Raw genomic sequence first — 23,964 nt, 5'->3', positions numbered from 1 at the left:
AAAGTGTTGCTCTCTCTTAAGAAGACTGCGGCTCGGACAAACTAACAATAAGTGAAAATCACAAGGTCAGATACATTTGAGCATATTTTGTTAAAAATGGATCCGTGTATTGATTTGGTGCAGAATGAATTGTGTCGTCTGTATGGCTTTATTTCCTTCCATAAAACTGCTTAGTCAGCTCATTGCTTTATTTATTACGTCACTCATGGCTCTAAGACCTTTGAAAAAGAGTTTGGAAAGATGACATAGTAATGGTCATTTGCGTTGATAAACTTTGAAAGGCTTTCAACAATTTTAATCTGTGATTTTTTTCCCACGCATTTAAGTAGTGATTGACAGGGTTTTAATTGATTTGGATTTTTCATCGTAGTTAGTTTTTATTTTGTCGTCTTTTTTATTTTTGTATTTTTTGTTAATTTTTTTAAATAAATGGTTTGTTTTGTTTTTTATTACCGGTAGTTTTTGTTGTTTTTGTTGTTTTAATATATGGAGTGTTTGTCTAGTGTGAGAGAACAACAAACAAACAAAAGGTCACCAAGTATCGTGTAATAAAATAAACAGCAATACCAAAATAAATACGGTACATTTAAAATGAACTCGGAAAGTTCATGTACTGTATGTTATTATTGACAAAGATGAAAAACGAAGGACATTTATGCTATAGTTAATTTTATAGATGTACATTGTAGTTTCAGTTTCCGTTTTTTCTGAAGCATTTTTTTTTAAATTGTATTTAGTGCTGTCAAAGTTAAAGCGTTAACTCATTGATTAATCAGGAAAAAATTATCGCATTAATCATGGATTCATTTTGACTGCAGATGATCCGAAAGAATTAACACATAACAGGTGTTTTTCAAATTTGGCGGGCAAAAAATGTTGATTAAAAAGCCTTTTTAATTAAGTGATTAATCACGATTAGTCAAAATTCTAAGATGTGATTATTCTGATTAAAAAATGTAATCGTTTCACAGCTCTAATTTATTTAAAAATATTTTAGTCTTTATTAACTAACTTGGCGATTGAGCACAATTTTGAGGTAGTGTTATTTGGACGCACAACAGCGTATGCTAGCAATATATGTGAAAACACCAAGACGAAGATCTACAGAGTTTATAGCATGAATCCATTTTTCAAACTGACTGACCGCCGGGCCGGGGTACGACAGGTCGCAGCCCTCGTTCCACGACAGGTTGAGACTTCGGATGAACTCCAGGTAGAAGGGGTGCGTGATGTTGAACATGGAGAAGCCCACCACGTTGGACTGCTCGTCCACGATGTCGTCCAGCCTCATGAGCGGGAAGTCCTGCGAGAAGCCAGCGACAGTTGAAAAGCGACGCGTTGACAGAGCGTCAACAGTGTTGCGGTGGAGGGACAAAATAGAGTGCAGGGTGAAGTGTGATTGAGGAAGTGACAGCATCTAATCTAAGAAGACGCCTGACAACAAGGAGAAGGACAAGAGTAGCAATTGAGTGAGACAACAACTCCGCTTGCTTTCTCATACTGTGTTATTATATTTTTAAGCACTAGCTTTGTTATTTGAATGGCCGAGTCATTGTGCTTGTAACCGGGCAAATGTTGCGTATTGAATAGTAGTTTAAAATGGGAATTGAAAAGGTAAATTCAAAATTAGGGGTGTCAGGCCATTATAATTTTTAATTGTAATCGTTAACTCATGATTAATCCCAAATTTTACATGTGTTCTAAATGTACAATAAAATATATTTTTTCATACTCTTGTTGAAATAAACTAATATAAATAGGGCTGCATCTTTTAGTCATTGATACAGTAATTTCATAATAATTCATAAAATTGAGTTAAAATTAAAAAGATGTACTGTACTGTAAAAAAAAACGAGTGTGATATTGATTTGTGTTGGTCATTTTTCTGCCACTAGATGGCATAATTGCATTTATAAGACGTTGGTGACAGCTCAGTGCATTTTTCTTTTCATATTAAGAGCAATCTAATCTTTAGCGTGAAGTAACTTGTGAAATTCTTCAATTCACATTTTTTTAATTGTAAAATACAACTTGAACTGAGTCTCCACAAATATATGCATTATTATTTAATTTATTACTGCTAAATTCTCACATGGGCGTGTCTGCTGCGTTGCGACTGGAATTCCCCCAGTTCAGGATTTCCAAGTATGGGCGGTCCATAATTGTGTTGTTGTTGTTTTTTTATTAGTGACGTTAAAGGAACTTTAAATAACCTCAAAATTAACATACTGGCACCCCTATTAAAAATACATCAAAACGTAATCAAAATTCTAACCCCTCATGCTTTTTTTAATATGTTTTTTAATCACTTTTGATAATTAAGAAGTACTGTGACATCAATGGAACAGTCCAACACTCAAAATCACAACAGCACTGCTAAAAAAAACAAAAAAAAAACAACGCCTGAACATTTTCAGTTGAGAAAGTTTAGTGACCCTGGAACAAATCGTAATGCGAACAAACTGGAGGTTGACCAGCATCCGTAACAGATCTGCCTTTTGAAGTTTATCTTTGGAGGCTTGACGGCGAACGGTCGTCATAGCTTTGCATCTTAATAGTGACTTTTGCACAGCGCCGCATGTAAACATCTAAATAGCATGTGAGGCACGTACGGAGGGCGGACGAGGGAGGGGATGAAAACAGGCAGCGGAGTGAAGGCTGCATGAAGCGACACATTAATCGAAATGCTAAAGAAGGGGGAGGCGCCAGCGCCGGCGCGGCTTTGCTCGTCCTCTGCACTGTCTCACCCTTTTCCCCAAAGCGTGCTTTGCATCGTTTTATCTCTTTTGATGTGCTCGTAAAGGGTCTCGGAGTTCGAAAAGAATAGCCTTTACTGTCCTTGTGGTGAAATTGGAATGGAAACCCAAAAAAGGACAATGAAAATGAAAGCAATGTCAAAAATGCAGTGGGAACAAGAAGAAAAACAGAAATCATAAAGAATGAATAAAATGAAATGCGATGGTTCGGTGCAGGGCAATCGCTGGTGCTCTTGTAATCTTACACTCTTGCAAGCATTGCTAATATATTTTGCGTTTGTAAACATGATGGCAATATTGCACTTGTTCAATTGTACATGTCAAAATTGCACTTGGGGTATTGCCCTTGTAACACGATAAGAGCTAATACGAATAATGCGTTCGGGAGTTATTACACTTGACTTCAAGTCTCTGTAAAGATAAAATAAATAAGGCTTCTCATTTTGGCATACAGCAAAGGAAAGTGTTGCTAACATTCAAGCCAAAGTCTATTAAATGAGGCTTCCATTGTCTTTGCCCTGAATACACTGAAGCCATTACCTTTGTGCGCCGTGAAAATATATCCACTATTAGCCTTTGGTGGCTGGACTGCATTCCACACGGCAACAACAAGGCACTCTAAAGCAGCTACAGCAACGCAAGGTCCCGGTTTACACACACTGGCTGTCAAGTGGGACTTTTAAAAAGAATATATTCCGCTTTTGTCTTTCTCTGCATGACATGTGTGCACTTGTGGGAGACAACGAGGCGCTCTAAATCCGTCAGCCAGTGCAAAGAACTGCTCCAATGTTTTCCTGTCCAAAAAAAATCTCTTTCTCTGTGTGACAACGAGGCACTAACGCAGCCATGCCAGCTGACTGTTTGAAGGGATGACGCATATTCGGGGTGTAAACAAAGCTATGCTAATCATAATACAAGTAGGAATCAACCTAAGTAAAAAGAAACATTTATAATTGTAAAGAATGAAGAGATTTTTTTTGTCACTGTGCTTTTTTAGATAAGATTTGAATTAATGAGATGTTGATCGCAGGATGCAAAAGGGTCTCAGCTGTCTGCCATAACTCCAACTTGCTCTTAGCTAGCAAATCGCAACGACATTGAAAATGATATTATCTAGTAAAGCAAGCTCAACAAAATGTTGCTTTTGTACATTGACTTGTTCCTGCTTGTATCGTGAGTGCATTGAATACGGTTTTGGATGAAATCCTGACTGGATGGCATGATAAATACTGACTTTTCGATTATGCTGAAAGATGTGTGCACTTATGGCCGCTCGTTAGTGAAATGTTGCGTCACCCTGGTTGCCCCACTGAAAGATTTGTAGCCACGCCCCTGCCGCCCTCTTCTAGCAAATCAGAAAAACTGAAAACAGTTGAATGCAACAAGTGAAAGTTTCAAATATATATAAATCCACTTAACAGGGTCTTTAAGTGAGTTATTTTTAGGCCGTGAAAGTCTTCAGCTCACCCAATCGCGAGGCAAATGAGGACAAGCGCCGTGGAAAACAGACGGACGCATGAAAAAAACAAAAGCTGCTCTCTTACCATAGTAGTGAGGATGTACTTGTAGAACGGTGATGTCATCCCCAGCTCTGACGCCTGCGGCACAAAAGGGAAGAACAGACAGTGACACAGAGACAGGTGGGTGAGAAGAGGAGAGATCGGGGCAACAGGAAGTCATGTTGTTGGCGGGAGAGGATGAGGAGGAGGAAGCGTACGTTAATCATTATTTCACATCACGGGAAACATACGACTTCGCCCCAAATCCCCCCCCCAAGGGCGCAACGGCTCTCCTGTGCACCCGGAGTGAGTCCTCACGGAGCTCCGGAGCAATTCCCGCTCGGAAGCGTTGTGTGTCCACGTGAGGACGTCCCGTTGTCGTTACTGTCCCTCACATGGGCCCCGCAGGGAGCCTGCCGAGGTAAAAATAGACCTCCGTTGGCTTACTGGGGCAGGCGTGTCGCCCGTGGAAGTTTGCAGGCAATTGAAAAGTTGGACAATTCTATGGATAATAAGCTCACTTGAGGATCTGGCATCCCGACTAAAAACACACACACAGAAACACGCACATACATACAAACAAAAGGGGAAATGAAACTACTCTCACAGTCTTGTTGTGTGTACCAGATAAGCTTTACGCACTCTACGGGCACCCAAAGGAGCTGTTATGACAACCCGTGTCAAAATGCTCTGAAAATTGTCAGTAAAATGTTATGAATAAACACTTGCCCCCCCCCCCCAAAAAAAAATCATCAGATTAAGTGCTTACACAACATGGAGCGGGAAAAAAAAGAAAAAGAAGAAAGCTACAAGGGCTGATGATCAGGCCGTTGGATGGAGTCATTTTTCATTGTCACCCACATACGCTGCTGTTGGCCACAGCCCACACCAAGACACTCCCACAGACTTGCTGACATCACATCCCCACCTCTCAAATACACATGCATGCACAGTACACAGACACTTGAAAAAGTTCAGTAATTTGTACACATTTTATGCTCATAATTGTTTTTATGTCTTCAAATATGTTTACAATGACTTTAAAAGTGTGGTAAAGAATGGGTTCGACTATACAAACGTGTATGAAGCTCCTCTACTCACATCAGCTTAGTTCCATGGCAACAAGATGCCACAAGATGGTGGCAGAGCATTTCATGGAGCTCCTCATATAATTTCAACATAGTTCTTTGGCAGCCAGATGCCACAAAATTGCGGCAAAGCATTACATGGAGCTCCTCAATTTACTTCAACATAGTTTTTGGGCAGCCAAGTGCCACAAAATGGCGGCAAAGCACTACATGAAACTCCTCAACTCGCATCAACATAGTCCGTTGACACCAAGATTCCACAAAATGGCAGAAAATCACTTTATAAAGCTTATTTCAACATAGTTCTTTGGCAGCCAAATGCCACAAAATGGCGGCAAAGCACTACATGAAGCTCCTCAACTCAAACATAGTCCATTGGCATCAAGATGCCACAAAACGGCGGCATAGCACTACATGACGCTCCTCAATTTACTTCAACATAGTTTTTGGGCAGCCAAGTGCCACAAAATGGCGGCAAAGCACTACATGAAACTCCTCAACTCGCATCAACATAGTCCGTTGACACCAAGATTCCACAAAATGGCAGAAAATCACTTCATAAAGCTTATTTCAACATAGTTTTTTGGCAGCAAAATGTCACAAAATGGCGGCAAAGCACTACATGAAGCTCCTCAACTCAAACATAGTCCCTTGGCATCAAGATGCCACAAAACGGCGGCATAGCACTACATGAAGCTCCTTAACTCACATCAACATATAGTTCTTTGGCAGCAAAATGTCACAAAATGGCGGCAAAGCATCCCACCTCAAGAAACATCAACACAGTTCCTTGGCAACAAGCTGGTACCTTAGCAACCCTTTTCTTGCTTTGGCCTGAGTACAATATGTTTTTAGCCTCTTTTTTATACCCGATTTTCTATTTTGATGTTTAAAAGCAGTGCAGTGTGTGCGTGCGTCCTCTCTGACCTTCTTGAGGATGAGGTAGGACACGGAGGCGTTGGCGTCGATGATGATGGTGGCGACTTTGTCGTCGCGGATCTCCTTCAGCAGCGGGGTCGGGTCCAGGTTGTCATCCAGCATCCTGACTGACAGCGTCTCGCGGGAGATGAGGAAGCGCCGCACCAGTTCCTCCAATCTCAGCAGGCCTGAGGCAGAGCGACACGGCGTGTCAGGCTGCATATCAATGTCTCTATCAGCGCACGCCAGGCAGACTGCTGGCTGCCTCGCAGGGACCGTTCAAATGGTGAAATATCGCCCGGCTCGGGGCTTATGTGTGTTCAAACCTCCGCTCAGTAAAAATAATTGTTTGCTCGTGTCAGCACCCCAAAACATATTTGTGAGCTACCGAGAAAAATAGTCAATATTTTATTCCTCTTGAAGGATTTATTTGAGCTCAGGTACGAGTGCTCATTGTTTTATTTTGTTTTTTAGGTTTTTGCCAAGTGTAACCGTAGGGATCTGGGGTCGCCATGGCAACGGCACAAATGCCAGTGCAGGTGAGGTGAAGAAAAAAGACTAATTTAATGCGGCACATATTACCGAACTCTTGACATTTACATTTATAAAAAAAAAAAATAATAATCAAGTGTCTTGTAAATACAGGGCGCTTATGTTAATTTTTAAAACAACATTTATTATTAAAAATCAAAAGCCCTGTAATATTTGTTACATTCATTTAGCCTCATAAAATGTATGAATTAATTTGTATTCATCATGTATGAGTAAGTAAAAACACATTTTTAATCCAATGATTAATGAATTAATTAATATTTAATCAGCCATAAATACAAATAAAAAAATATGATGAAAAAGAATCACATTATTAAATTAATGCATTTTACATATTTTGTGCTAAGTTTTCCCAACCACTGTAAGTCAGTACTCTGCAATAATATAATTTGTTTTTCGCAGAGAATAAAGAATATATGTCTGTGAGTATTGCTACACGTCTGCGCTCAAATATCTGTTGCTGACAACTGTCACTTTTATTTGTGTGTTAGCATTAAGCTAGCATAAGGCATATTTGTGTGGTTGTTTTAAATAAACAAGGTGTCATTTTAAATCGGGAATGGCAGAAAACAGCAGGAAGTCTGTTATTTGCCCAATGGTTCATTATTTGCTAAATTTGAGCTTACTACCACCATAAAGCACTTGAATCTCAAATTTTTGCTTGCAAATCAAAGCAAAAATATCGTCCGAACGATGGTTCGCATCTCCCCATCTTAAGGCACCGCTGTGTTAGGAAATGCATAATGTGCACGGAAGTCCCCGCAGAGATTCAAACCCAGATCTCCTCACTGCAAGGCGGAGGCTGTAACCTCCACATCGCCGTGCTGCTTTGTGTCATGTAAAAGATTTCTGTGATATACCGCGTACAAGTCCGTCGGAGTGAAGCAGGCGTAAATGAGCCGTTCACTTGAATATCGTCAGTACAGTGAACAAAGGTTATATGATGGCAGCAGTTCCCATTTCCATTATTTCCAATGTAAGATTTTTTTTTTTTTACTGTAGTTAATCTTGGAGGAGGCCTTTAGGCTGACTGCAATTCACTGTTTGTGTCACAGCTCAATTACGCTTTTGGTTCCTCCGAGCAGCACCGTGATTATTATTTTTGAAAGGCGAATTGGAAAATGAAAGGCGAGTGTGAGAACGGAGCAGAAAGACAGAAATTTGTGCACTCGAGCTGATTCCCTCTCTTCACACGAACTTCTTGGGTTTGGGTAATGAGCATAACCGGTGGCAGTGGAGACTCACTTGACACGGCGCGTGGAGTGAGCTTTGACTGGAAAGTCGACTCTGCCGTCGCCTAATTGTAATGCTATAGCAAAGCAGCCCATAGCTATGTAAATAAGTGGCAGGGGAGGGGTTGGCGGCGTCATCATGCATCTGGATGGAGGTAGCGGATAGAGCCCTTCAGCGGGAGAAAGCCTCTGTAAGCAGAGGGGTAATCACTGAAGCAGGCCAAAACTTTAATTAGTTTGAGCAAGGAGGGGAGAAAAATCAATGCACTTTACAGCTCGCTCGCTTCCTTCACCCTGCTTGTGTCACATATTTTTCTCTGCTGTCTTTCAGCCTCTCTTCTCCCTCCTGTTCTTTTTCGCATTCAACACCTCGCCCTCTCGCCGTCCTCCACCTCATCCATCCAGTGACGACTGCTTAATGGAATTAGTCTCACCATGGCGCGTCGTTAGCCGGCCACGGCCAGAGAAAAGATGCGTCGGAAATGACCCGAAAATTCCAGACGGCTCTCGCTCACGTTTGACGGAGCGAGCGGGGATTAATTCCTGTCTGTGGCAAGGCGTGTTAAAAAGGAGCACAATGGCTCAAATGACTGTAATGGGTACTGGGGTGGCTGAGACCAATGATGAGATGATAACCATAGAACAAAAAAAAAAAAATGGGTATCAGTGATGGCAAAGGGGGGGGGGGGAGATTAGATTGGCAGAGGAAAATATGACAGAAACAGGAAATGAGAATGTGATGATGACCATAGAACAAGAAATAGCAAAAAAATACAATTGCGATGACAACCTTAGAACAGAAAAATATAGAGCAAGAAATGGCAAATTTTGAAGGCAAAAAATGGCAAAGAAAATGGAAAATTTGATGACAACGATAATAAAGGAAATAGCAATAAAAATAAATAAATTTTAAAAAAAATTGATGGTAACCATAGAACAGGAAATGGTGGGGAAAAGGTGAAATATGATTCTAACCATAGAATACGAAATGGGGAAAAGGAAAAATGAATTATAAGTAGTGTTGTTCCAACACCGGTATCGCAAGAGGTCTAGATACCGCATTAAAACAGTGGTATCGGCATAGGCAAGTACTAACAAGTAACATGCCGATACCATTATTTCCAACGCTAACATAGGACTGTAGATGCAGCATGTCGTGTCTTGCTGACATGTGATGTGTTCACTGCATGCCGAGCCAAGGTATCCTATTGGCCCTTGAATGCTCTGATCCAATGACAGGGCGGCTTTTTCATGTTGGGTATCGGAATTGGTATCGGGGGCCAAAAAACGGTATCGGAACAACACTAATTATAAGGATAATTTCATGACAACCAAAAAACAGTAAATGGTGTATGGTAAAAAATGATAACCGTAGAACAGGAAATAGCTAAAACAATTAAAAAAAAAACATAAAAACAAACAAGAAGATTTGATGACAAATGAACAAAAATAAAATGAAATTGAATATGTGATGCTAACCAGGGGACATGTCAAATGGTAAAAAGGTGATAAACCATAAAATAAGAACATTTGGAAGGAAATGGCAAAAAAGGAAAATGTTATGATAACTGTGGAACAGGAAATAGGCAGAGAAAAGTTGGAAATACAACCATAGAACAATAAATTGGCCCTTAAAAATTAATATGCTGCTAACCATACAGGAAACGGGTACTATTGATGGCTCCAGGAAGAAAACGTGTCGACTACGAATCAACAGAAAAGTTCAAATGACAAGCCGTCATCGCAATGTCAGCTTTGATCTAATTTGAAGACACTCGCTGTCGTTTGTCGGCGCGAGGACGATTAATGTCCGTCGTCGGCGTAAATAACAGCCTCCTGCCAAAAAAGGAGCCCCGCCCCCTCTAGCTCAAATGACTCAAATGTCAGCTCAACAAACGGCCAAAGACACTCTCATTCAAAGTGACACCCCGCAGTGGACATAAACAACACAAACACACACACCAACAAAATGGATGACGGCCATCTAACCACACCCCCGAATGCTTCTCAGCCAATCACAGTGCACGTGTCGACAAACAGCCCAACCACATTCACATTCAAAATTATGGACAATTTAGAGGCTGCAAAAAACCTAACATGCTACGTGAAACCCTTGCGAACATCTGGGATTCAAACCCAGAACATGTGACTGCAAGGCAAACGTAACAACCATTAGTTCACCGTCCCACCCAATGTCTATTTTCCATTCTCTACAATGCTCGTCCTCATTAGGGCCAACTGGAGCCTGACCACAACAGGATTAAGACAACTGGTTGTCTGGATCACACACACACGCACACGCACACGCACGCAACGCACGTGTGTCCCAACGCGGGGCAAAGTGAGCAACGGACCGCGCAAACAACCAACCGAATAGTGCAGCACGCAGCAGGACAATGAAAGGCGCGAGCGAGCGTCAGACTCACGGACGCCCACGCCGCGCTTGCGTGAGTGTGGAACAAGCTGACTGAATGGCAGTTAGCACCTTTCCCGCAGCCATGGCAACTGGCGCCATGGCGATAAGATAGCGCAGCCAAGTGGGTCACCGTCTTCCAGTGTGATAACCTTGTGGAGAAAAAAAAAAGAGACACATTTGAGAAAAGGGATGGAAATTGCAAAGTGTGTTCAAAAAGTGCCATCGGGATACAAAGAGAAAAAAAACACATCGGCGATATGTCGCCACAGCTTTGAAGGAGGGAAAGACCTCAGTTCAGCGAGCAGCGAGAAATTCTTTCGGAAGTCAATGAAGCGCCGGGTCCATAAGGTATCGGAAAAAGCCCCGAGGAGGCCTCGTGGCTCCGTCCATTCAATGATCGGCTCTGAGTGACGCTTTTGTTTGCGCCTTCCACAGGCCTCACCAGACTTCGGTGGGGGCCGCAACACCCGCACCACAGCGTGCGCCCTTCATCCTTTAATTCATCCGCCTCCCAATAAACCACTGCATAATCAATCAATGTGCTCTTTCGAAAAAAGAATATATAATGAACTCCGTGATGCTCTCTGAGACCCACGTTATTTTTCCCTTCACAAAAACTGCAAAGCATTCCAACATATTTTTTATTATTAGATGAGCGCAGCCTGACAAGCCTCCCAGGAGGACGTGCGCGCGAGTATAATAAATAAAAGAAAAAAAAAGCCTGCAGCGAGAGCACAACTTTATGATCGCTGTCCAAACTGTGAAAAGCAGTCAAAAACACACACACGCGAGTTTTAAAAATCAATCACATGCTGCACTGACAACAAAACTGTACGACAGTACGGCGGCCAAAGTTTTGCCTGCAAGCCTTTTAAAAGACACAATGTAATTTTTTTTCTCCTTACAGGAAATAATCCATTCCAAGGACACAGTCGCCATTATAAACCTGACTGGACAGCTGATGTTTTAAGTAACATTTTAACATAGTGAATTAATTATGTTGCTAGCTTCAACAAAAAAGCAGTGCTAGCAATATTAAGCTAGCATTAACGCGGTAAATATGTAGATGTTAGCTTAGCTTTGTGACCAGATGTCTAGCTTTTTGGGACGGTCTCAAGTTTTGTCCAACAGATGTTGCCAACCCCATTGTTTTGTCCCGATGTTATGAATTCCAGTTTTTGCATTGTGTATTGTAGTGGCACTTTTCTTTTCTTTTGTCGCTACATAAGCAGCGCATGAAAGTTTCCAACGCGTACCAACCGTAGTCGATCTTCTCACTTCAGCACCGACAACCTACAAGCAGGACGAACTAATGGAGCACAAATACTCAAATATTCTTAATACATTTACATTAAACCAAGCAACAAAAATAAAACGCCAAATGTAGTTTGGGAATTCAACTGTTAAATTCCTTCTTATTTACTTTGACATTTACAGTCTCATTCTCAACCGCATCTACCCGCTAGCAGGCGCGTTATCATCATACCGGAACTAAAAAAACAACTTCCTGCTTTTGTGTCAAAGAATCGTGGGAAATGTAGTCCTACTATCTTATTACTGTGGTTGCCGGTGTTGGTCAACGTAAGCCGAGCTTTCTGAACTGAGAAAATAGGTTCGGATATGGGGAGTGCATTCATTTGTTTAACACTGCTGAGCAGTCAACCAAGATAGCATTTAGCTTTAGCTAAAGTAATAACACAACACAACAAGATTGACATGATTGGGAGTTATCTATTGGCTATAAAGTGTACTCACATTCGGCCTTGGCACAGACCAGGCTGGCCGAGGGGTAGCTGAAGGAGCGCAGGATGGCCCCGATGGCCAGGCTCAGGTCCTCGTTGCTGGGGTACAAGGTGACGGAGGCAAAGCGGAGGTACGGCAGGCGGGGCGTCTCCTCTGGACCGATCTTCACATGCGGGATCTGTGAGTAGGAGGAGCTTACAGTCATTGATGTCAATAATGAAGACCCATTCAAGAGTCTTACAATGAAAAGAGAGATATTGGACTCGCAGCTGAAATTTTGGGTTGACCCTGAAATGCACACGAACCTTTACAGGCGAACTTAACTTTTGCCCAACTATTGAGTGTTTTGGTCCCTTTGGCAACAACTTTTTTTTTTTAAGTAGCTGAACGTTAAAACTCACAACAATTGTTCAAACCATGTTTCGACCAATGTTCGTGGTTCAATTGAAACGGTCCTCTTGATCATGACATCATGAGACCAAACTGACACCTAATCTGGTTGGTCCAAACCAAGTGATAATGTTTCAAACACCTCAATCGGAATAAACGGGAAAATTATTTTGTTCAGATTCACAAAAGTGAAATATTCCTTTTGCTAACACAATTAGAAGTCAATTTTTCATCATGTAAATGAAATGATATCAGGCTGCACTCAATTTAAACAAATAATATATTGAAAGGGAGCAATAGCAATGGAAACACCAACAGTGTATAAATAGTAAACAAATCCCATATTTCCAAATGAACAAATGTAACATCTCACAAAATACATACATCATGCCCAAAGATGTATGTTGTAAAATGAACCGAGTCATCAATTTCTGTAGGCGTAAAGAGCAGGATTGAAGAGTGTTTTGGCATTAAATAATCGTCAGCAAAAAGCAGGATGAGCTGAAACCACTGACCTGAATATATAACTGGATAGCCGATAGTCCATACACGCCCGCGCAAGCCGTTGAAGTCACACGGCGGCCATCTTGCTCATCCCATCTCGCGAGCAGACTACTGTATAAACTATACGGTATACGTACAGATGAGACATATACGGTTCCTCAGATCCCAATATTAGCTTTGGCAGAGGCATCTTTTGTTGAATTACAGCTATAATTCTTTCTAAAGTTTCCTCCTGTAAACATCATTAAGCATATCATTTATTTAAGGCAAGTTGTAAAATGTCTGAAGTACTCTTGTTTGTGTTTAACAAATTTTAAACATCATAAATCATGCTGTTTCTACTAAGTACTGTCTCAAATGTTCTCCAATTTTGATACTGTAAATGTATAGGATCATATGCCGAGAAACGTTTCTTGGGAGGAGCAATATGGCGGCCTCAAGGCTTCAAAAGACTTCATCCAGTCATATATACAGATCAGTGGCTGAAACATTGAACTTCCTGCTTTCAATCTTCTTGTTTTGTCAAATTTACAGTGCGAAACTAACTAGTGTTCTGCCATCTAGTGGTCGGCAGTGGAATTACACCCAAGCTAAATAGGGAGGCAGAACAAAATTGTATTTTTATTGATTGAAATGGGATTCATTCAAAAGTTTAAAGAAGTTCACCTGTAAAGGCTAAAATGCATTTTACGCTCATTCTGAAATTTCACCCCAAAGGCGAATTTTCCCAACTTTTCGTGAGTAGTGTAAAACTTGACGTGACAAACTCACTCACCTCTTTCTCGCCGCATATGTGACTGACAGTGGAGCCGGAGGCGGGGCTGGACGCAGGGCCGATCACCGAAACGACACCTTTGGGTAGAATCTGGCACACTGAGGGAAAAAAATAAAAGTCCAAATCAAATAAACAGTATAGGATTCATACGCAGATGGTGCATTCAAGCGGAGTTTGGGTTTTTGAGTTCATCCCCTTGATCCCATTGCAGCAGCGAAATCCGACTGGCTGTAATCTGATTTCTTTGAGAGGAGAATCGCCCCCGAGGACAACAGCAGCCAGCCAAAGTGTTGCCTGCTGTTGCTGTTGCTACTTGAATTGATTTGCACTATTATAACTAACAACACAAGAAAATACACTGACTGAGCACACCAGTAATGAGATCCGACACAGGAGCGGTATCACAAAGCTTGTTTTACAGAGAGGTATCTAATTAACAATGGAACTATTAGTGTTTTCATTCATTCAGATACATGAGAGAAGCAACATTAGAAAAACCTCTCAGTAGGATGGAGCCAAAGTGAAACAATTAATTTCTCATCTCCTCAAATAGTAGCCCTCCCTTTAATACAGTAAATGTGTGGGCTCAATACATTAATCCTTTGTAATATGGTGTTTCATAAAATGTATTTAGACAATGTATCATATTACCATAAAAATGGATTTCTACGGATAAATGCCTTCCTCCTAATAAGCCCTCATTTAGCTTGCAAGCTTAGCCTTTAGAAGGGCAAACTATCTGATGGAAACCTCTTAATATGGTAAAGCTGAATGGAGATCAAAAAGCATCAAATTTCCTCAAATAATGGTTTCAATAGACTTTTTACTTCAGTTAATATCATATTTTATAGTCATTCAATAGTCCCCAAAAATATTTTTATGTCTGCAATACTATTATGTCATTGGGTTTGTACAAAATAAATGCCTTTCTCTTAATAAATGCCTTTTACCTTATTTAGCTCCATGAGACTTAAGATATTACCACCTGCCAGAATAGTGACACTATTAAAGTCACACATAAAGTCATTTACACAAACTGAATACCTCCCTCTTAATAAACACCTTTACCTATTTTTGCTTTATGAGAGTGGTAAGTCAGCGCCTGTCAGAATGATGCTGCTGAAAGTAAAATAATGTGTCAGATGTCACGTCGCAGAATACAGCATAATAGATTAAGTGCCTTCACCCGAATAGATTCCAAGCCATAATTATTTGTTTTTCTTTTTCCAAAATGCATTTTTTCTTCATTAGGAAAATGTTTTTTGTACAAAAACACTTTACCTCTAAAAGGCAAATTTTAAATAAACTTCATTGGCCTCTAGCTTGAGCGAGGCATTCATTTGTCTGAAGATATCCCAGTGCATGCATTTTGTTATAAAAATGCATTTATGCAAATAAATGTCTCACTTCTGATAAACACCTTACCACTAATAAGAGACTGAAACTTTCTACGATTAACTAAATCAAATCTCTTGGAACTCATGGAACAAAAGACACATCTATTTTGCGAAGGTGTTTATTTGTATTAAGTGGATGTTACGGCACACGCATTTTTATTATTAAAAAAAATGCATTTGTAAAAATGAATGCCTACCTCAAGATAAACAATGCCCCCCTTACACACTCCTGGTACTCCTAATACTTGTGTCAATAAACTCGACTGGCCACTGATGAAAAAATGGATGCGGATGATGCACGCGTATTTTTATTAGTAGAAAATGATTTTGTACAAATAAAGGCCTCATCCCTGATAAATGCCCGTCCTCTTAGAAGAACAAATTCTCTGTTGGTAGCAGGTATTTACTAGTCTGATGATGACCCACCACAATTTCTGAAATAAATTTGCATAATGAAATATTTCCCTGCTAATAAAAGCCTTACCCTTAAGAGAGCCCCCTTACTCTTTGCAATTGAAACGAATCAACTCCCTTGCATTCAAGATAAGAACCTGACATGTCTGGCGTTAAATGAAGACTTGAATGCCTCCCTCCGTTTTCCCAGCATGCCAAGTGGAAGAATTGGCAGTGAAAAAAGCGTATTGAGCAGCATGTGCCGTGCCCATCGATCAACGGCAGTAGCGCTCTCGCTCACACGTCCGCCTGACAAACACAATTAAAAGGAACACCCCCATGCGGAGAAAGAGCAACATCTGCTGCTGCCCCCCCGTCCTCAACAAGCAGCAATTCAGCATCCGCGTTACACTTGAAAACTGCTTTGCCATCCAAAACAGATTTGTCTTCTTATTTGGAGATCACTTTCTGACCTGCGTCGCCTCACCTCGGGCGGGCAGAGGGAATCGAGAGCAAAACAACAACAACAACAACTAAAAATCAATGGCCGACAAATTGTCCTGTCCGGCTTCTTGAGAATAAGAGTCAGGAAGGAGGGGGAAAAAACAAAAATAAGCTCTCCGGCTTCTCAGAGACACGAATAGTGCACACACTTGAATTTGATCACTGAGACAAACCTGTGGGTCAACAAGCGCTCTCATCTCGTGAGACGAGACAAAGAACACTGTAAGGGGAGTCAAAAGAGCGAGGGGGAAAGTTGAAGTCAAGCTTACAAACAGGATTGTTTCTCCACATGAATGGACGTGGCTCGCTGAGAATTCTGTGGCTTTTTCTACAAAATCAAACAAAATGTCAATGGATTTGAAATACCCTACTACTAGAACTACATTGAACTTTTTAGTACAATTTTACTATTTAGACATTGTTAAATGTTCAATCTGTGCATACGTTTACAGTGACTTGCTGCAATAGTTATTTTATTTTTATTTTTATTTTTTATCACTTTGGCATACTACACACTATTGTATTTTAACTCATTCACTCGCAGCCATTTTCACTGAAGCAACCCCCTTCGCTCCCGGCTGTTTTACTGGATTTTGACTGATTTTGCAAGGCCCACAGAATATTGTGTTCTATTGCTATAAAAACATGAAAAGGAAGATTAGAGTCTCTTCTTTCATCAGGAAAAAAAAGTATATTTCTATCTGTTTCCAGTTCGCAGCAATTAACATTAGAATATAGCTAAGTTTCATCATTATTCACAAATCTGATTAAAACGTGCGGGGAAACAGCTTTTTGCAACATGGCCCTGGTTGATCTTGTATACTCTGCTGCCACCTGCTGACCGTTTTTGTAATAACTACCATTGCTTCATGCATGCCCTTCAGTTCAGAGGCTGCATCAAAGCCCTCTGTATGCGCTAACATAAAAAAAATACATCTTTGGGAGCATGGTAATATTTAAAATAGAACGCATTTATACATTTTTGGGAGCAATTGAGTTAATTTTGGTCATAGGCATTGGCCAATTACCGGTTTGACGGTTTACCATGGCTTTGAAAAGTCAACATTTCATGAACCGCTAATACTGGCTGCCGCTGGTAAATGTTGGGAGACTTCTAATCAGGGCGCAATATTGAATCATATATTTGAATAAACCTCTTTGAATTTAATTGTCTCCAATGAACTTGTATTTTCTCCTTGTCGGCGAGCACAGACGAGAGGGGTGAGCAGTTACACAGAGAAGAGGAGGAGGGAGGGAGCAAGACGAAAGACACCTTGCAAACATGGCCACCGTTTTGCTCTGCTGATTAATGTGCATTGTGCTGAAAAAAACAAAACAAAAACAGGTCGGTTCTAAAAATAGTTCACCAGTGACGTGACACTGTGACTTGCTAAGAAGAATTACAACAGGAAAAAATATAAATATAAATTTATATATTTAAACTTTCTTCTATACCAAATATATACAGTGCTCCCTTCGTTTACTGCTGGGGTTCGATTCCAAAAAAATACCCCTAATAAATGAATTCAGCAAAGTAGTTCGATTTATGATTTATTTATTATTATTCAAACCTTCATAAATGGTATAAAATAGGTACATTACAATAAAAAAAAAAAATGCACAAAAAAAAATCCGCAAAATAGCAAAGCCGCCAAAAGTGAACCTGGTTATGGCGAAGGAACAGCATATTTTTAAATATTTATTTTAAAAATCAAATAGATTGTGTTGAATAGAATATATGTTTTTATTTACCCAACTATTTAATTAACGGTCATTTTAGAGCCGACATTTTAATAGCGTGACACTGTGATATCGCATATGGGCCCCAGCCTTGTGAAATGAAAGTTGATTTGACTTTTACTTCATTCCATGTCATAATGTGATCATCTAAGTCTGAAAAATAAACAAACAGTTAAACTAATAGCACAATAACACTGTTGATTTGTTTCCACGTTGAACTAGCATGTAAAGATTCACATTGTAGGGTCGGGGAAAAAAAAAGAAAAGAATGTGAAGCCACAGCTAATGACTTCTTCAAGAGCTTATCGCACTCTGGAGTCAGCCAGCCAAGAGTGCAATCAATGGGATGAGTTTGGAGGTGGAGGTTAAATGTGCGCTGACCTCAAAAAAACACACACCAGCTTTAAGTTTGCTCTTCTCCAGAAGCGTTGCCCGATTTGAACCACGTCACGCACAAAAGAGCTCTCGGACGACCACTTAAAAATTGTTATCTTGCAAGAAGCTGCGAAGGGTTACAAGAGTATCTTTTAAAAACCTTGGCGTTCATCAGTTGGTGATAAGACAGATTGTCTGTAAAAAAAAGGAAACGACTTGCTACTCTCTCTCGGAATGGCCGTCCTGTAAAAACAACTTTGATAGCACGGTGCAAAATGGTGATTGATTGACTTTCTTTTGACAGCAATAACTTCAATGCGTCCAGACTCTGGAGTAGCAAAGCAATCTCAAACAATGACGTCAATTTGACCAGCAACGGCACAGTTAGGAAGAGGATTTGTTGGTTGTGGCCTATTTGTGTGCGCGCGTGTACTTGTACATACTACATTGTGAGGACCAAAATACGTCTTTAACTCATTCACTGCCATTGACGGCTATAAACGTCAAAAATTCATTTGAACTATTTCTATGAGTTTAATTTTTTTTCCCACTTTTGTTGAAAATTTAGATTTTTTTTATTGTACATTTAGTTTTGTACATAAAATTTGTAATTAATCGTGAGTGAACTAGTGAAGTCATGCGATGCCCCGAATTTTTTATAATTTCTTTCTTTCTTTCTTTTAATTCATTTATTGCCGTTGAAGGCTATGGACGTCAATTAGTCAATTAGAAAATTTATTTAAAAAAATGTTTAACTTTTTTTTTTTACTTTCGTTAACAAGAGTATGAAAACCTATAATTTGTTTTATTGTACATTTAGAACATATAGAATTTGTAATTAATTGTGAGTTAACTTGTGAAGTTATGTAATTACAATCTTAAAAAAATTATATAAATTATATATAATATATATATATATAAAATAAAAATATATTTTTTTAATAATCTTTTTTTTTAAATGAATTTATGGCAGTGAATGAGTTAACCAACAGATTGAGGATATTTTTGTGAAGTAAGGACATTTTGGCCGGTCCTCGCAACTCAAGACCTCTTTTTGTAGGTCAAGACTTGGTTTTAGTGTTTAGGTTTGAATTGGGTTATGGTTGAGGTTAGGGTAAGGAATGTGGGTAAGCAATCATTTTTGATGGTTGGGGTTAGCTGAAGGGGGCTAGGAAATGCATAATGTCTATGGATGTCCTCACAATTATATAAGTACAAGTGTGTGTGTGTGTGTGTGTGTGTGTGTGTGTGTGTGTGTGCGTGTGTGTGTGTGTGTGTGTGTGTGTGTGCGCGCGCGCTTCAGACAGCCGTAGCTGTAAGACGACAAGCTCTGTGATCCAAAGACCCCACCAAAAAATTGTCTTTGGGCAAACAAGCTTGTCAGAGTCTCCTGCCCGTCGGTCAAGGACACACAAACGCACACAAACAAACGCACACAAACAAACACACGTCCGCGTGCGCATATGTACGCAAGCCTTCTCATGCACAAGTCGACATTTTGCCGCTGGCTGGTGGCAGGGTCAGAGAGCGACAGCATCACAATGGGAGCGAGGGAGTCTCGGGCCTGTACTTTTCATCCGCTATATCAAAAAAGCATTTTATGGAGCCGCATCGGGCACAGCGGTGGTCCGAAGCAGCTGTTCCTGCAGGCCGCTGGTCCGCTGCTTTTAATGAGACCGGCTCGGCGGCTCATTGGCGGTCTCCGCTGCACATGTAAACTCATCAGCATAAGCTCATAAAAGAAAATAATGGTGCGCTTTCAAAGCTCAGAGTGTCATTTGCACCCGCCCCCCCCCCCTTTTTTTTTCTTAACGAAATGAAGGGAAGAGAGGCTGTAGTAAACAAGCCGGTACTAATAAGGACGATGTTTTTGACCACTTCCCAACGCTGCCTTATCAGCTTCAGTTCAGGTCACAATTCATTGAGTGATCATCGAAGTGATTTCCGATGATATGCGACATGAATGGCTGAGCTCGCCGGCTTGACAGATCAAATCATGACATGCTCCTTTATGGCGCTCGAGCAGCCACAAATTTCATTGAATCGTTTTTAAATTTTGTTCTTATTCTTAACCAAAGCAAGAACGTTACTGATTTTAAATAATGGCACAAATGAATGTAAATGTGGTTGAAGGTGAAATGATGACATCGCGTCGTGCCGCGCCCGCTCGAGCAACAGACAAAATTCTGTTCTCAATTTTTCCCGAAGTCTTTATGGATTACCGTTTTAGCTCAAGGTAAACGCGAATATTATTGAATAATGTCCTGCAGCAAAGCACAAATTTGACTGATTTCAAAGAAAGACACAAGGTGATATCAAGTCAAACATGCTCTTTAACAGCACTCGAGCAACCACAAATTTTATTCTCAGTATCTGCCAGGGCCCCAACACTGCAAAATTGGCAGTGTTAATTCAACACCTAGAGAGTTAAATTTGACACCTTAAAAGTGTCTATATTAGGCCACACTAAATATAGTTATAAGAACACTTTTTAAAGTGTTTACACTGAGATAGGATTAAAACAACTCTGATTGTAGTTTAAATTTAATATTAGTCAACACCGGTCAGTGTTGATTTTCCACTAGTGTGTGGTGATTACTCTTTGTAGATACTAGTTAAATCTCTTCAGAGTTAATAAGACACTAGGTGATCAACTTTGTAAAATAACACCAATTAACTCAAAATTAACTCAAACTTAAATTAAATGTTTCAAAATTTTACTTCAACTCCCCAAAATTTAACTTTTTGCTGTGAACTTTCCGAATTCTGCTTTATCAAAGCAAAAAAGTTACAGATTTTAAATAATGGCACAAGATGATGTAAATTAACTCAAATGTCAAATCCTAACATGTCTCTTTACGGCGCTCGAGCAGCCACAAATTTTATTCCAGGCGCTCCGCCCGGGCTCAATTTTCATCCATCCATTTTCTGAACTTTACAAATGTAATTTAAGTTCAACTGATCCTAAATAATGGCACAAGATGATCTTGATGTGGTCAAACGTCACACTAGAACATGTATCTTTACGGCACTCAAGCCGAAAATAATCCTTTTAAGGCTGCTACCATCCCGTTTTGTGTATTTATTTATTTTGTATTATTTCTTTAAGTGAATGAGATGAGAGCTTCACTCACTAGTGTCAGTGGTGTCATACTGGGAGTCTTTTTGTAGCTCGTAGATGTCCACCTCCACTCGAGCTCGGGCCGGGTCCTCCATCAGGCTGTTGATGTTTTCCCTGGCCAGCGACAGCGCCAGACGCTCGCCGCGCCCACACACAGACTGGTCATCCAAAATGGCCGCTAAAGACACAGAGAGAGAGGGTGAAGGACAGCTTCGTAAAAAGATGTACAATGTGTACAAAATAATAATAAAATTAAGTAATTTTTTGTTTTTATCTGTTTTTTTTGTTTCATGCTCGTTTTTAAGTTCTCAGTACTGTCGGTCTATATGGAGGTCTAAAACTGCCCAAAATAAATGACTAAATGTGAATAGAAAAACACATATAAAAAATATAATTCGAAAATTAAATACAAAAAATATATATAAATGGAAATAAAAACAATATATAACCATCCATGAATAAATAAATAAATAAAAGTAAAAATAAATACATACATAAAAAAGGAGATTCAAAAATAATAATAAAAATAAATATGACATATAAAATGTGACATATAAAAATGACAAAATACCGCCCCTTCATTTGAATATCCTTTCGACCTGACAGAGCATCTCCAGCATGAAATAAATAAAAATGTGAGAGCAGAGCATTTTTATTTATTGATTGATATTTAATTCTATTTATATATTTATTTTTGTATTTGTGTCGACATTTTTTTTTTAATATTTATTTTTATATTTTGAAACTCTTATTTTATTTTTGTATTTATTTTTACTTTGATGTATTTATTTATGGATAATCTAAATATATATTTTGTTCTTTTTATTTCCATGTAATTTGGAATTATATTTTTTTATATCCGTTTTTCTTTCTTTATTTATTCATTCATTTCTTTCTTTCTTTATTTATACATTCACTTATTTATTTTTAATTTGGGCAGTTTTGGTCCTCCATACGTCGAGAGTATCGCCTCCTGCTTGAACTTTGTTTTTGTGTTGTTGTTTTTGGTTGCCTATTTTTGTATGGAGTTGCTTCAGGCACTGATTTGTTCCCCCCAACCAGATTGAGGAATGATACTGATGGCCTGAAATAGCACCAAGGACCTGAAGTAACTCTCCTCTCTGCTCATGTTTGCGCTGACATTTTGCCAGGGTGATTACACAAGAGCAAGGTACGTTACTCGTGTTGATTCCGTTATAGAACCTGTCACATTATCTCTCAGCAACAAGTCTATAATCGCAAAAGTGGCTATTACTCTTGTTGGAGGGTCCTCGTGAAACCTAATTTAAGACCCCACTACGCTGTAGCTTAGTTAGTGAGAACACCTCAAGATGCCGAGTGGACCAATTGGCTAGTCAAACTGTTCAATTGTTTTTATTTTACGGCGCTCAAGCAGCCACAAATTTCATTCTCAGTGCTCTGCCAGGGCCCAATTTTCAACTTTCCAAATGCCTTTATTGTTATCAAAAGTCAAAGTGAAGTCATTTTAAATGAAGACACAAGATGATGTATTGAAGAGCAAGTGAAAAGTGAAATCATTACACGCCCTTTTACGGCGCTGGAGAAGCCACAAATTTCATTCTCAGTGTTTTGGCACGGCCCAATTTTCAACTTTTCCAACATCTTTATTGGTATGAAAACACAAACCTTATTGCTTTTTTTAAAAAAAAAAAGAAGAGATGATTTATAAGAGATTAAGTCAAAAGTGAAATAACTGCACAAGTTTTTACGGCACTCGAGCAGTCACAAATTTCCTTCTCGGCACTCAGCAGGACCCGGTTTTCAACGCTGCGGATTATATTGGTGTCTTTTATCAAAGCATGAAGCTAACTGATTTTACATAACAACACAAGACGATGTCGATTTGCTCCACAGTGAAATCCTGACATGTCTCTTTACAACGCCTGAACAGCAATTTTCTCTCAGAACATTTATGGATCATTTTTAAAGCGAGGTAAGTCGAGCAATTGTTTTCTTTGCAGGAAGCTCGCTGATTTGAAATAATGACACAAAATGATGTATTGTAGATTGAGTCAAAGGTGAAATAATTACATGCTTCTTTTCAGTGCTGGAGCAGCAGCATATTTTACTCTAACTGCTCTGCCGAGGCCCAATTTTCAACGTGCTGAATTCCACCCTTAATCAAAATGAGAACTTTAATGATTTTAAACAAAGATAAAAAAGATACGTGTGCAGGTAAGGGGTTGAAAGACTCACAATGTTTTGTAGTCGACCATGTGATGAAAGTCAAAGCCGATTAATCAATGAAATCAATATTAATCAGAACACTGTGTTTAGACTAGATCATATTATTGCAAAGAAAATGTGACTTTTGAGTTCCCCGTTTAAACTAGTGCTGATCACAGTAGTCCAAGTTAGCAAGGCTAACAGCTATTCTCATTCGACACCATTTATTTTTATTTTTTTTTGAATCTCAGACCAGAAGTGGTGTGGCCACATTTCACTGCTCAAGAGTGTTATAGTGCGGCGACAAAGCCAACGGCCAGCCAAGTAGTTAGTCGTCTTTTGTTTTTAAGAAAAACGGTTTTGTTTACCTTGAC

General features: G+C 39.6%; 1 protein-coding gene across 5 annotated transcripts in view; it reads right to left on the bottom strand.

The window, feature by feature from the left end:
• Positions 1-23,964, bottom strand: part of grik5 (glutamate receptor, ionotropic, kainate 5) — a 142,268-nt gene that overhangs the window by 34,169 nt on the left and 84,135 nt on the right. For all 5 annotated transcript variants that reach the window (XM_077574849.1, XM_077574852.1, XM_077574847.1 and 2 more), the window contains exons 4-9: positions 21,417-21,581; positions 13,874-13,971; positions 12,217-12,382; positions 6,271-6,449; positions 4,301-4,354; positions 1,145-1,303 (exon numbers count right to left, since the gene is read on the bottom strand). In XM_077574849.1, the coding sequence (XP_077430975.1) occupies positions 1,145-1,303; positions 4,301-4,354; positions 6,271-6,449; positions 12,217-12,382; positions 13,874-13,971; positions 21,417-21,581 (821 nt within the window). The remainder of the gene's footprint in view (positions 1-1,144; positions 1,304-4,300; positions 4,355-6,270; positions 6,450-12,216; positions 12,383-13,873; positions 13,972-21,416; positions 21,582-23,964) is intronic.

Source organism: Vanacampus margaritifer, chromosome 9, assembly GCF_051991255.1.
Source record: "Vanacampus margaritifer isolate UIUO_Vmar chromosome 9, RoL_Vmar_1.0, whole genome shotgun sequence".
NCBI lineage: Eukaryota > Metazoa > Chordata > Actinopteri > Syngnathiformes > Syngnathidae > Vanacampus > Vanacampus margaritifer.
Note: the sequence above shows the minus strand (reverse complement) of the source record. Positions and strands in the feature narration are given on the sequence as shown.